Source organism: Hemicordylus capensis, chromosome 2, assembly GCF_027244095.1.
Source record: "Hemicordylus capensis ecotype Gifberg chromosome 2, rHemCap1.1.pri, whole genome shotgun sequence".
NCBI classification, from domain to species: Eukaryota; Metazoa; Chordata; class Lepidosauria; order Squamata; family Cordylidae; genus Hemicordylus; species Hemicordylus capensis.
This window is the reverse complement of record NC_069658.1, coordinates 240,729,161-240,741,551: the sequence shown is the minus strand read 5'-3', so window position 1 is coordinate 240,741,551 and position 12,391 is coordinate 240,729,161. Positions and strand designations below refer to the sequence as shown.

The following is a 12,391-nucleotide window of genomic DNA, read 5'->3' as shown; positions in this document are numbered from 1 at the left end:
CTCAGAGTCCACTGTCAATGACTCCTGCTTCACCACCATTCAAAAAACATTCACCATCTACTTACAGATGAAGACAGCGATGATTAGAGCCCTATCCAAGATGTCATCCTCATTCCCCCAAATCAGCTGCACAACAGGCTCTAATGGAGGGAAAGGCAAAATTACTGAACAGAATCATGAAACACTCTCCTGCTGTTATGAATGCAGGAGCATTGTTACAAGGTAGGTGGGAACATGTTCCATGTCAGAAACCCACCCTGATGTCCTGGCCCCAGGTCCAGGGATGTGATTTGTCTTATGTGATTTTTGAAAATATCAATTAAGTCACCACATTCATGGAATTTAATAGGTTATAATGAGTCCCATCTGCCTAGAGCTTGCTGCTTAGGACTATTTTGGGTGCTGCCAGTGGCGGCGGGCCCACCACTGGTGGGGTCACCACTGAAGGGGTGACACCAAAGGGGGTCACCCATTTTGGGGAGCCACTTTGGGGGACAGTGAGGGCCAGGGCCAGGTTTCCTGGCCAAAGAATTTGTATATGGGTGTGTATTTAAAGGTGTGGCTTCTGTTTTAATTAGTCCTGGGTAAGATATTTTTATAATGTGTCTGGGCTTACCTGGAGATGGGGAGACGGGGGCACGTCCACTGATTATGAAGTGGCAATTTTGGTAGTAGTGGGGAACAGAAGAAATAACGTTGGGAGGCCAGCAGGCTGTTACAGGGGAAGGGGAATTAAAAATCTAATAGCTATTTCCCCTTCCGGCTGTCCTGCCAGCTCTTTGACCTTGGGGAGCAGAACCAACCACCCTTGGAACCTCACCTTGCTCCTCTGTAATGCCAGGTTGGTCCAGAACAAATCAGAAACCATCCATGATCTGATTCTGGATGAAGGCACCAACCTGGTATGTATTACGGAGACCTGATTGGGGGAGGCTGGTGGCCTGGTCTAGTCCCAGCTTCTCCCTCCAGGGTACTCTGTTGAGGAGTGGGTGGATGGGGACGTGGAGTGGCTGTGGTCTATAAGAATAACATCTCCCTTATCAGGATCTCTGTTGAAGTGTCAGACCATATCAAATGTGTGTACTTAAGTTTGGGGACCAGAGATAGACTGGGACTTCTGTTGGTGTACCGATCGCCCCACTGTTCAATGGAATTCCTAACTGAGCTGACAGACTTGGTCTCGGGTTTGGTGTTGGAGTCCCCCAGGCTTGTGGTGCTGGGGGACTTCAATGTTCATTTCAGAACCAATTTGTCCGGGGTGGCTCAGGAGTTCATAGCGGCCATGACAACTATGGGCTTATCCCAAGTGGTCTCAGGACCAACACACATTGCTGGTCACACACTTGATTTGATCTTTCACTCCGATCAGGGTGGTGTTCTGTGGGTGGAGACTCCTGAGATTTCCCCATTGTCATGTACGTACCACCATCTGTTTAAGGTTGGACTCACAATCACTTCCCACCTTCGCAGGGCTGAAGGGCCTATTAGGATCGTCCGCCCGAGATGATTATTGGATCCCATAGGATTTCAGGAAGCCTTGGAGGGATTTAGTGTTGGCTCTGCCGGCAATCCTATTGATGCCCTGGTGGAGAACTGGAACAGCAAACTCATTGGGGGAGTAGACATGATCGCTCCTAAGCATCCTCTCCGACCTGCTTCAAAATTGGCCCCTTGGTATACGGAAGAACAATGGGGTCTGAAGCGGCGAGCTTGTGGATGCAATGCAACCTTGGAGTTCAAGTGGAGAAAGACTTGACTCGAATCCGACAGATTGCAACATAGAGCATATTTGAAGATCTATGCTCAGGAGATACGTGCAGCAAAGAAGCTATTCTTTTCTGCTTGTATTGCATCCGCAAGCTCATGTACGGTGGAGTTGTTCAGGGGTGTGAGAGGGCTAGTATGTGCCCCTCTTCCCTAGAATCAGAATCTGGAACCATTTATTACCTGCTGTGATATGTTTAATGAATTCTTTGGGGGGAAAATCTCTCGTATTTGGGCCAACTTAGACTCAGTCTCCACAATTACTTCAGTGTTTGATGTGGAGTTGTCCAGCGACCCTTCTTGTGTAGCTAAGTTGGATCAGTTCCAGTCTGTGACTCCTAAGGATGTGGACAAGCTGATTGGAATGGTGCGACCTACCACCTGTTCTCTTGACCCTTGCCCGACATGGCTAATACTATCTGGCAGGGGCTTGTTGTAGAAGGCCTGGTAGAGATTATAAATGCATCTCTGAGGGAAGGCAGGATGCCTCCTTGTCTTAAGGAGGCAATTATTAGACCGCTTCTGAAGAAGCTTACCTTGGATCCCTCAGAGTTGAGCAACTACAGGCCTGTCTCCAACCTTCCATGGCTGGGCAAGGTAATTGAGAGGGTGGTGGCCTCCCAGCTCCAGACAGTCTTGGAGGAAACTGATTATCTAGACCCATTTCAAACTGGCTTTTGGGTGGGCTATGTGGTGGAAACTGCATTGGTCAGCCTGATGGATGATCTCCAATTGGGAATTGACAGAGGAAGTGTGACTCTGTTGGTTCTTTTGGATTTCTCGGCAGCTTTCAATACTATCACAGGAACACAGGAAGCTGCCATATACTGAGTCAGACCATTGGTCTGTCTAGATCAGTATTGTCTTCACAGACTGGCAAAGGCTTCTCCAAGGTTGCAAGCAGGAATCTCTCTCAGCCCTATCTTGGAGAAGCCTGGGAGGGAACTTAGGACCTTCTGCTCTTCTCAGAGCGGCGGCTCCATCCCCTGAGGGGAATATCTTACAGTGCTCACACTTCTAGTCTCCCATTCATATGCAGCCAGGGTGGACCATGCTTAGCTTAAGGGGACAAGTCATGCTTGCTACCACCAGACCAGCTCTGAGGGGGTTGGGAGTGGGAAGCACGGCTTTGCTGTGGTTTCGCTCCTACCTCTCGGGCAGATTCCAGATGGTGTCCCATGGAGACTGTTTTTCTTCAGAATCTGAACTTTTGTATGGTGTCCCTCAGTGCTCTGTATTGTCTCCGATGTTATTTAACCTCTACATGAAACCACTGGGAGAGATCATCAGGAGATTTGGTGCAGGGTGCTATCAGTATGCAGATGATACCCAAATCTACTTCTCCATGTCAACATCATCAGAAGAGGGCATAACCTCCCTAAATGCCTGCCTGGAGACGCTAATGGGCTGGATAAGAGATAACAAACAGAAACTGAATCCAGATAAGACAGAGGTACTCATTGTGCAGGGTCAAAACTCTGGAGATGAGTTTGATCTGCCTGTTCTGGATGGGGGCCATACTTCCCCAGAAGGAACAGGTACACAGTCAGGGGGTGCGTCTGGATCTAAGCCTCTCCCTGGTGTCCGAGGCTGAGGCAGTGGCCAGAAATGCCTTCTATCAGCTTCCGCTGATACAGCAGCTGCGTCCATTTCTTGAGATAAATGACCTCAGAACAGTGGTACATATGCTGATAACCTCCAGACTGGATTAGTTGAATGCGCTCTATGTGGAGCTGCCCTTGTGTGTAGTCTGGAAACTACAATTACAGAATGTGGCAGCCAGGTTGGTCTCTGGGTCATCTAGGAGAGACCATATTACTCCCATTTTGAAAGATCTACAACTGGCTGCTGATTAGTTTCTGGGCAAAATACAAGGTGCTGGTTATAACCTATACAGTCCTAAACAGCTTGGGTCTTGGGTATTTAAGAGAACGTCTTCTTCATTATGAACCCCACCGCCCATTGAGATCATCAGGAGAGGTCTGTCTGCAGTTGCCACTGGCTCCTTTGGTGGCTCCTCGGGGACGGGCCTTCTCTGCTGCTGCCGCAAAGCTTTAGAACGTGCTCCCTGCTGAAATAAGAGCCTCCCCATCTCTGACAAATTTTAAGAAGTCTTTAAAGATGCATCTATTCACCCAGGCTTTTAACTAAATATTGTTTTAATAGTTTTAACATTGTTTAAAATGTTTTAAAGTTTGAATTGTTGTAGTGTTTTAACTTTTGCTGTATCATTTACTTTGTTTTAACTGGTGTTTAAATTTTTGTTGTCTTTTATTTTAAATAATGTTTCAACTTTTTCCGTTTCTTTGTTTGCTTTGTTGTAAACCGCCCGGAGATGTGAGTTTTGGGCAGTATAAAAATATGTTAAATAAATAAATAAATAAATAAATAACAGGTTATTCCTAGTATTTATATTAATATTATTAATAGGTTATTAGCTGCCACCATTCAAATATGCTTATTACCCTGCTCTCAGTAAATAACATCTTGGTCACATAGCCTCACGAGTGCAGGATAGGTATATATGTTCAGTGCATATAGGGATACAAAGAATAAGGTATAAAACAAACAAGAACAAGTTTATTGTTTACTTAAGATGGAAATAAGGATCTCTTCCAAGCAGGGCTCATAGACTTCATCACAATGTTACTAAATCAATCGGCTGTTAGACACCACACAGAGTGTTTTGACCTTCTTTCTAAGTTCAATACTTCTGTATGCTGAATAACTTAGGACAGGTGTTTTCTACTGTATCTGTGAATCTTGGTGCAACAACCCAGACTTCTTGTCTGTTTACCTAGGAGTAAACCTTTCCCCCACTGTAAGCGTGAGCATTGCTCGCGATTTATAACATCTGAAGAGGGCTAGAGACTATGACAAATGATATACATTCTTCCCCCATATTACAAGGGCATTACTTACTGATATACCAGCAGGTGATCAGCACAACAATAACAAAGATGCTCATGGTATTGTTGATCTCCACGTTAGGCCTGACACCTGAAATGTGGGGACAAAACAAAATCAATTGTAGGGAATCCCAAAAACAATTACCTTTTCTTAAGTGGCAGACGTTTTGTACGTTTGAAAGGTGGGGGAACCCAGAGGAGCCATTTTCACACATTACGTTCAACACACATGCAAACTGTATACAAGGTACACACATACAGATTTGTACACATGTACAGTTATTCACGTCTTATTGAAGGCACGTGCAGTAGTACAACTCCTACCTGTACAATGCATTTGAGTGAGCCTGTACCCAGATACACGTTTAAGATGAATGCATGTACAATCATTCATATGAAAATGTATATGTGCAGACATCTGTAAACAATCTATATATATAATTCTCCTGGGTATGCCTTGGAATGTGGGTCCCAGTGCCCAGCTGATTGGCTGGGCGGCAGACAGGCCTGATTGGCTGAGGCACACGCAGGAGGATTGGTTGCAGCGGCAGGCCCAGCCCAGCTGTGGAGGCAAGGCCCAGGAGGCGGTGGGGGGGGAGTGGGGGGGGGAGAAGTGGTGGTGGGGAGGAGAGGCAGCTTGGCCTGGAAGTGGAGACTGGGGCAGAAGGTGTGGGGGAGGAGGTAACCGCCAGCCCCAAAGAGCGCACAGATGCTCTGGGCGGGGTCGGCTAGCTAGTAATGTTTAAATAGGACTAGAGTTCATCCAGATTGATGGAGACGGGACGGGAGGTTAGAGAGGTTCCTCACCATCTCTTCTCAAAGCACACAAGTGGAGCAGAAAGGTCTGTGAAAATCCCTGTTGGAGAGAGCCAGAAAACAGGAGGATGCTCTCTGTTTTCATAGGGGATGCAACAGAAAGTTCAGGTATGCATTATGGGGTGAATATACGCATTATGTTAAGTGCATTATTAATTGAGGGACTTCAAACCTTTTATATCAAAACGGGAACAAGGTTCGGGGAAAACAGTAGCCCAAGATGCAAGGTAAACCACAATCTGTGTAATGGTAACTATGATCTACGTCAATTTATGGGGTGGTACATCTGACCAACTGAAAGGGGCAATTTTGTTGGGGTTTGTGATCAAGGAAGCTAGCACTTCAGTTACAGGGTGCAGAGTTTAGTTGTTGCAGCTATTTAAGTACCACGCATGGAGATCATTGTAGAGTCTAAACTAAATGGGTTTATTAGTGAAGTACATTTGAGACAGGAAAGACCTATCCTAGCTACATAATGAATAGGTAGGGAGAGAGAGATGTTCCCACCTTATCTCTAAGAGGAAATAAAGAGGACTGACTCCCTGTGGGAAGGACCTGAGGAGTCAAGGCAGGAGTCCTAGAGTAGAAGCAAGTAGGGACAGGTAAGGAGACTCTCACTCACTACCTCCACTCCCAATGCTCTTAGTGGTCATTAGGATAGTTGGTGCAAAAGGTCAATGCACAGGAACTCCATCTCCAATACCCCTTCTCATCACCTGTTGCACCGGCTCACGACTCCAATCTTCTCATGAAGCATCTGGAATCTGTCTCTGGGCAGTGGCTTAGTCAATCCATCTGCCATCATCTCTTCTGTTGGACAGTATTCCAACTGGATCAATCCCCACCCCCTTTTTTGCATGTCTCTAACATAGTGATACTTTATGGGAATGTGCTTAGTTCAAGACTTCATCTTCTCCATCTGGGAGATCTGGATACAACTTTGGTTATCCTCAAACATTGTTGTGGGCTTTAGTTCCTCAATCCCAAAGTTTGACAGTAGCTGGTGTATCCACACCGCTTCCTTGCATGCTTCAGATGCGGAAACATATCCTGCTTCTGTGGATGAGAGCGCTTCTGGCTGTTCTGCCAGCTCTTTGACCTTGGAAAGCAATGCCAACCACCCACAGAGCCTCATCTTGCTCCTTTGTAATTCCAAGTCAGTTCAGAATAAACCTGAAATCATCCACAATCTGATTCTGGACGAAGGGGCCAATCTGGTATATATTACAAAGACTTGGTTGGGGGAGACCGGTGGCCCAGTCTGGTCCCAGCTTCTGCCTTCAGGGTACTCTGTTGAGGAGCAGGAGCGGGGGAAGTGGGCAGCAGGGAGGTGGAGTGGCTGTGGTATATAAGAACAATATCTCCCTTGCCAGGATCCCTGTTGAAGTGTCTAACCATATTGAATGTGTATAGCTACGTTTGGGGTATGGGGACCAGGGATAGACTGGGACTTCTGTTGGTGTACCGATCGCCCCACTGCCCACCGGAGTCCCTAACTGAGCAGACGGACTTGGTCTCGGGCTCGGCATTGGAGTCTCCTTGGCTTGTGGTGGTAGGAGACTTCACTGTTCACTTTGGGACCAATTTGTCTGGGGTGGCTCAGGAGTTCATAGCGGCCATGACAACTATGGGCCTATCACAACTGGTACACCCCACAACTGATGCAAAGTTCTCATCATAATCTTCACCATAGATTTGGGAGTATCTTTTGGCTACTAGTCTGGCTTTGTAGCACTGTACATCCCCTTCTGCATCCTGCTTGACTTTGAAGACCCACTTGCATCCCTCTCCTGGGCAGTCATCGACAGCTCAGATACCATCAGCAGTTCTTTGCATCTGTCTTCACGGCAGAGGATACTGAGCATATACCTGTTCCTGAAACAGGCTTTTTGGGGATGGAGGTTAAATAATTGATCCAGATAGAAGTGACAAGAGATGATGTTCTAAATTGTCTGGAAAAACTGAAAACTAGAAAATTGCCAGGGCCAGATGGCATCCATCCAAGAGTCCTCAAAGAACTCAAATGTGAAATTGCCAAACTCCTTGCTAAAATATATAATTTATCCCTGCAAACAGGCTCTGTGCCAGAGGACTGGAAAGTAGCATGTGTAACACCAATTTTCAAAAAGGGATCTAGGGGCGATCCAGGAAATTACAGGCTGCTTAGCTCAATTAATGTCCATTCCAGGCAAACTGATGGAAAGCAACTTCAAGGATAAAATTGTAAAGCACATAGAAGAACAGGCCCTGCTGGGAGAGAACCAGCATGGCTTCTACAAAGGTAAATTTTGCCTCGCAAACCTTTTTGAGTTATTTGAGAGTGTCAACAAGTGTGTGGATCAAGGTTATCCCGTTGACATAGTATACCTGGACTTCCAAAAAGCTTTTGACAAAGTTCCTCATCAAAGACTCCTGAGGAAACTTAGCAGTCATGGGATAAGGGGACAAGTACATGTGTGGATTGCTAACTGGTTGAAAGAGAGGAAACAGAAGGTAGGTATAAATGGAGAGTTTTCACAATGGTTTCGCCCCGGATCCCTTTTTGAAAATCGGTGTTACATTTGCTACTTTCCAGTCCTCTGGTAAAGAGCCTGGTTGTAGGGATAAGTTATACATTTTATAAGGAGGTCGGCAATTTCACATTTGAGTTCTTGAAGGACTCTTGGATGGATGCCGTATAGCCTTGGTGATTTGCTAGTTTTCAATTTTTCCAGACTGTTTAGAACATCATCTCTTGTCACTTCTATCTGACTCAGTTCTTTAGCCTTCGGCCCTGCAAAGCCTGGTTCTGGAACACGTATATGCTCAATATCCTCTGCCGTGAAGACAGATGCAAAGAACTCAATTAGCTTCACTGCAACCTCCATATCCTCCTTAATAATCCCTTTCACTCCCTCATTGTCTAATGGTCCAACTGCCTCCCTGGCAGGTTTCCTGCTTCTGATGTATTTAAAGAAGTTTTTGTTATTTTCCTTGATGCTTTTAGCTAAATGTTCCTCAAATTCTCTTTTTGCCTCCCTTATTGTCACCTTGCATTTCTTTTACCAGAGTTTGTGTTCCTTTCAGTTCTCTTCATTTGGGCAGGCCTCCCAGTTTCAGAAGGAAGTCTTCTTCCCCTTTATGGCTTCCTTGACTTTACCTGTTAGCCATGCTGGTATCCTCCTGGACTTAGTGATACCTTTCCTTTGGTATACATTCTAACTGGGCTTCTAGTCTTAGTTCTGGCTCAGGCTATGCATCGCCTTCTGAATCTGCTTCTGCCTCTGGCACAGATTCTTTGGGTTCAATGGGGGTCCGGTCACATGGTTCCTCTTTTGCCTGGATCTCTGCCACAAGTTCTGGTACATCACCTCTACTTGGCCCTTGTCTTCCATCAAAATAATAAAATAAGTAATTTGCAGTCATTAATTTTAAGACTAAAGTCCTGCAAAATCACAATTACATTATCCAGTTTGAGGTATTTTTCCGAAACTTCCAAAGCCATCTTGACATGATCATGACCCGGCGGCAAAGACCTTAGAATCAACCCAACTAACACTTTGTTGTTCAAAGCAGAGTCATGTTGCAAATTGCTTAAGTAATTTGTGGACCTCCAACATTTTGTTTTTATGAGCAGAAAGGTCTCCTCCCTCAGTTGTGTAGCTGCTGTTTGCAAATCCTTTGAATTAGAAGACTGCTTCATTTGGAGATACTCTCCCAAAGAGCTTTGTAATCTTATGAGGCAATTGTAATATCTTTGAAATGTATAATCAGATCACTCAGGTTTAAGGGAATTAAGAGGATAAAGCCAATTGCTCTCGTCATTCATATCCCATGCCTCTTAGGCAGCGGTGCCATCTTGTGGCCTATTCTGTGTGAGGACATTGTTTAATCCTTTTGCCTTTAAAAACGCTTGCATCTTCATAGCCCATTGTTCTTAATTCCTCCAGTCCAGTTTGCAAAAAGCACTGGTGCTCACCTCTGGATCCATGCTGGACTAACTCATTCACTCAGCTGCACACACACAAACCTCTGCTGGAGACTGTTGGGCTGCTGGGCCCATAACCCTGTTGGGATTTGTGATTATTCAGCAAAGCACCAAGGAAGCTAGCACAGAGTACAGAGTACTCTGTTTTTACACAGATTTACGGAGAATAGAGTTTAGTTGTTGCAGCTGTTTAAGTAAAATGCATGGAGATCACTGTAGAGTCTAAACTAAAGTACATTTGAGATAGGAAAGACCTATCCTAACTATCACCTACATAATGGAGAGAGAGAGAGAGAGAGAGAGAGAGAGAGAGAGATATGTTCCTACCTTCTCTCTAAGAGGAAATGAAGAGGACTGACTCCCTACGGGAAGTACTTGAGGAGTCGCAGGGTCATAGGGTGGAGGCAAGCAGGGACAAGTAAGGAAACCCACACTCACTACCTCCACTCCTAATGCCCCTAGTGGCCATTAGGATAGTCGGTGCAAAAGGTCGATGCACTGGAACTCCATATCCAACAAACTTTGGGTACTAACCAATCATTGTTAAATAAACAATGATTAAATAAATTAAGGGGGTGGTTGATTAGGTGAAAGGTAACCCAAGATGGGGTACAAAAATGGGGTACACAGGGCTTAGCGTAGCTTCTTCGGACATTCTAGTTAGTGTCTAGTTTTGTTTCCTCAAAGCAACAACCAAAAAACCAAACAAACTTGAAGCTAACTAGAATATCAGAAGAAGCTAAGCTAAGTACGGGTTATTAACTGAGGTTACCGGAGCTGCATGTGACCCTCAGTTATGGATAGAACAAGACTGGCCTGTCACGCCTGGGAGGATTTTCAAACACACCAGATCCTTCGAACAAGGGAATGTTTGGTCAATAGGAAAAATGCACTTAAGGAAGGTTGATGGCTAGACCTTGCCCAGGCAGGCTGAGCTTCTGCTGGGGGTACAGGGGGAGAGGGAGAGACTTTTCTTTCCCACTCTTCCTCCCACCTTAGGTGGGAAAGGAAGGAAGGAAGGAAGGAACAAACAAAGGAAGCAAACCCGTGGAGCTAGAAGAGCATGGAGCGGCAGGAAGGTGTTGATGTTCTTCACCACAAGGGGGATACACAATATTTATTTTATTTAACAAATTTCTATACTGCCCAAAACGTACGTCTGCGATCCAATTGTTCCCTCTAAGACATGTGCACCTGAGTGCGCTCACAAGTTATTGTTTTTAAATGTCCACTTAGTTAATTTTCGATCCCACTCAGGTAGAATCAGGAAGGCCCCACTCTGAATGCACATGTGCACACACTGCCTTGATTCTGCCACCCAGAACAAAACTTATTCCACAGAGGGACCACTGCCACAAAATTAGAGGGACCACTGCTCTGGACAGCACACAATAAAAATAAGTCATCTTGCTGCAGGGAAGAATGAAAGTAGGCCCTGGGAATCATTAACCTGGTCTTGTTTAAATGAATTTAAAACAAAATTAAAATATCAAAACAATAAAAAATTTAAAACAATTTTTTAAAGTGTTAAAGACTTTTAAATTTGTAAATCTAATTAAAAGCCTTGGTGAACAGATGTGTCTTGACTGACTTTAAAAGTTGCCAGAAATGGGGAGTCTCTCCAATGGGGAGCTCATTCCAAAGCCTTGGGGCAGGAACAATACATCATTTTCTGAAAGATGAAGACCGGGTTGATGCTTCCCAGGGCCTACTTTCACTCTTCCCTGCGGCAAGATGACTTATCACAGCTTTCTGAAAATCACCTGCTTTGTTGTTGAAGCAAGACTTGCAATGTTATTGAATCAGTGCAAAGGAATTTGGGATGTTGAAATAGTAAGAAAGATAAAGTGCAATGGTCAAATGAATGTACTGCTTACCCGCTGCAGTGGTGCAGTTATTTGGGAAAGGCTCAAGGCTGCTCTCTCACTGCACAGGTGAGATGCATGTCAGCTCGCAACAACAATGCTCCCAATCAGAATCTACCACACAACAACTCCCCAGCACTTTACTTACGGATCTCAGCCACCATCAAGATGCCAGCTAGAGCTCCTAAGATGCCCTCCACATTGGCAAACCCTTCAGTGGGCACCGATTCTGAAATGGGGGGTGGGGGGAAGAGTTAATGAGTGGAATCCAAATGCAAATCTTCCCTGTTAAAGAAGTTGGAGGCCCTGGGTCTGTCCCAACCAGGGTTCCTCCAGATGTTGTTGAACTACAACTCTCAGCATCCCCAGCTACAATCTATGCTGGGAGTTGTAGTTCAGCAACATCTGGGGGAACCTTGGTTGGGAACCACTGATCTAGATAAGGGTGTATCCAACTCCACTGCTGATTCTTACAGGCAATGACAAGGGCTGTTTAGATGACATTCAGTACATTGCACAGCTTTTTTGCATAATTATCTTGAACGTCCACGAAATACCCATGTCTTTTCTAACTACTTTCCCCGCTAACTTGATCATGGAAGGGGAAAATATTGAGCATGGAGGAAAGGTGTGGATGGGTCATTGTGCAATCTGTAGAGTGGTTACCTGCATGGAGAGTAACATATGGAGGATTAACTCCCAAGCACAAACCCCCTCACTTATGCACATGAGCTCACTTGTCTTCCTGCTCTTTCCCCTCCATTCTTCCTCCAAACCCACTTAATCACTATTATATATTATATCAGGCTGAGTCCCAACTCCGTGTGTGTGTGTGTGTGTGTGTGTGTGTGTAGGCTGGGTCAAGATTCCTCTCTGGGAAGGCCAATGCAAGCCAGAGTAAACAATACTGAGCTAAATAAGGGCTGCTCAACTTTGGCCCTCCTACAGAGGTTGGCCTACAACTCCCACAATCCCTGGCTATTGGCCACTTTGGCTGGGGATTCTGGGAGTCGCAGTCCAAAGACAGCTGGGGGGGGCCTAAGCTGAGCAGGCCTGATAGATGGGCTGAC

General features: G+C 45.4%; 1 protein-coding gene across 4 annotated transcripts in view; it reads right to left on the bottom strand.

Annotated features, from left to right (window-relative positions):
• Positions 1–12,391, bottom strand: part of LOC128347548 (uncharacterized) — a 42,784-nt gene that overhangs the window by 11,527 nt on the left and 18,866 nt on the right. For all 4 annotated transcript variants that reach the window (XM_053302500.1, XM_053302501.1, XM_053302499.1 and 1 more), the window contains exons 3-5: positions 11,470–11,550; positions 4,687–4,764; positions 66–140 (exon numbers count right to left, since the gene is read on the bottom strand). In XM_053302500.1, the coding sequence (XP_053158475.1) occupies positions 66–140; positions 4,687–4,764; positions 11,470–11,550 (234 nt within the window). The remainder of the gene's footprint in view (positions 1–65; positions 141–4,686; positions 4,765–11,469; positions 11,551–12,391) is intronic.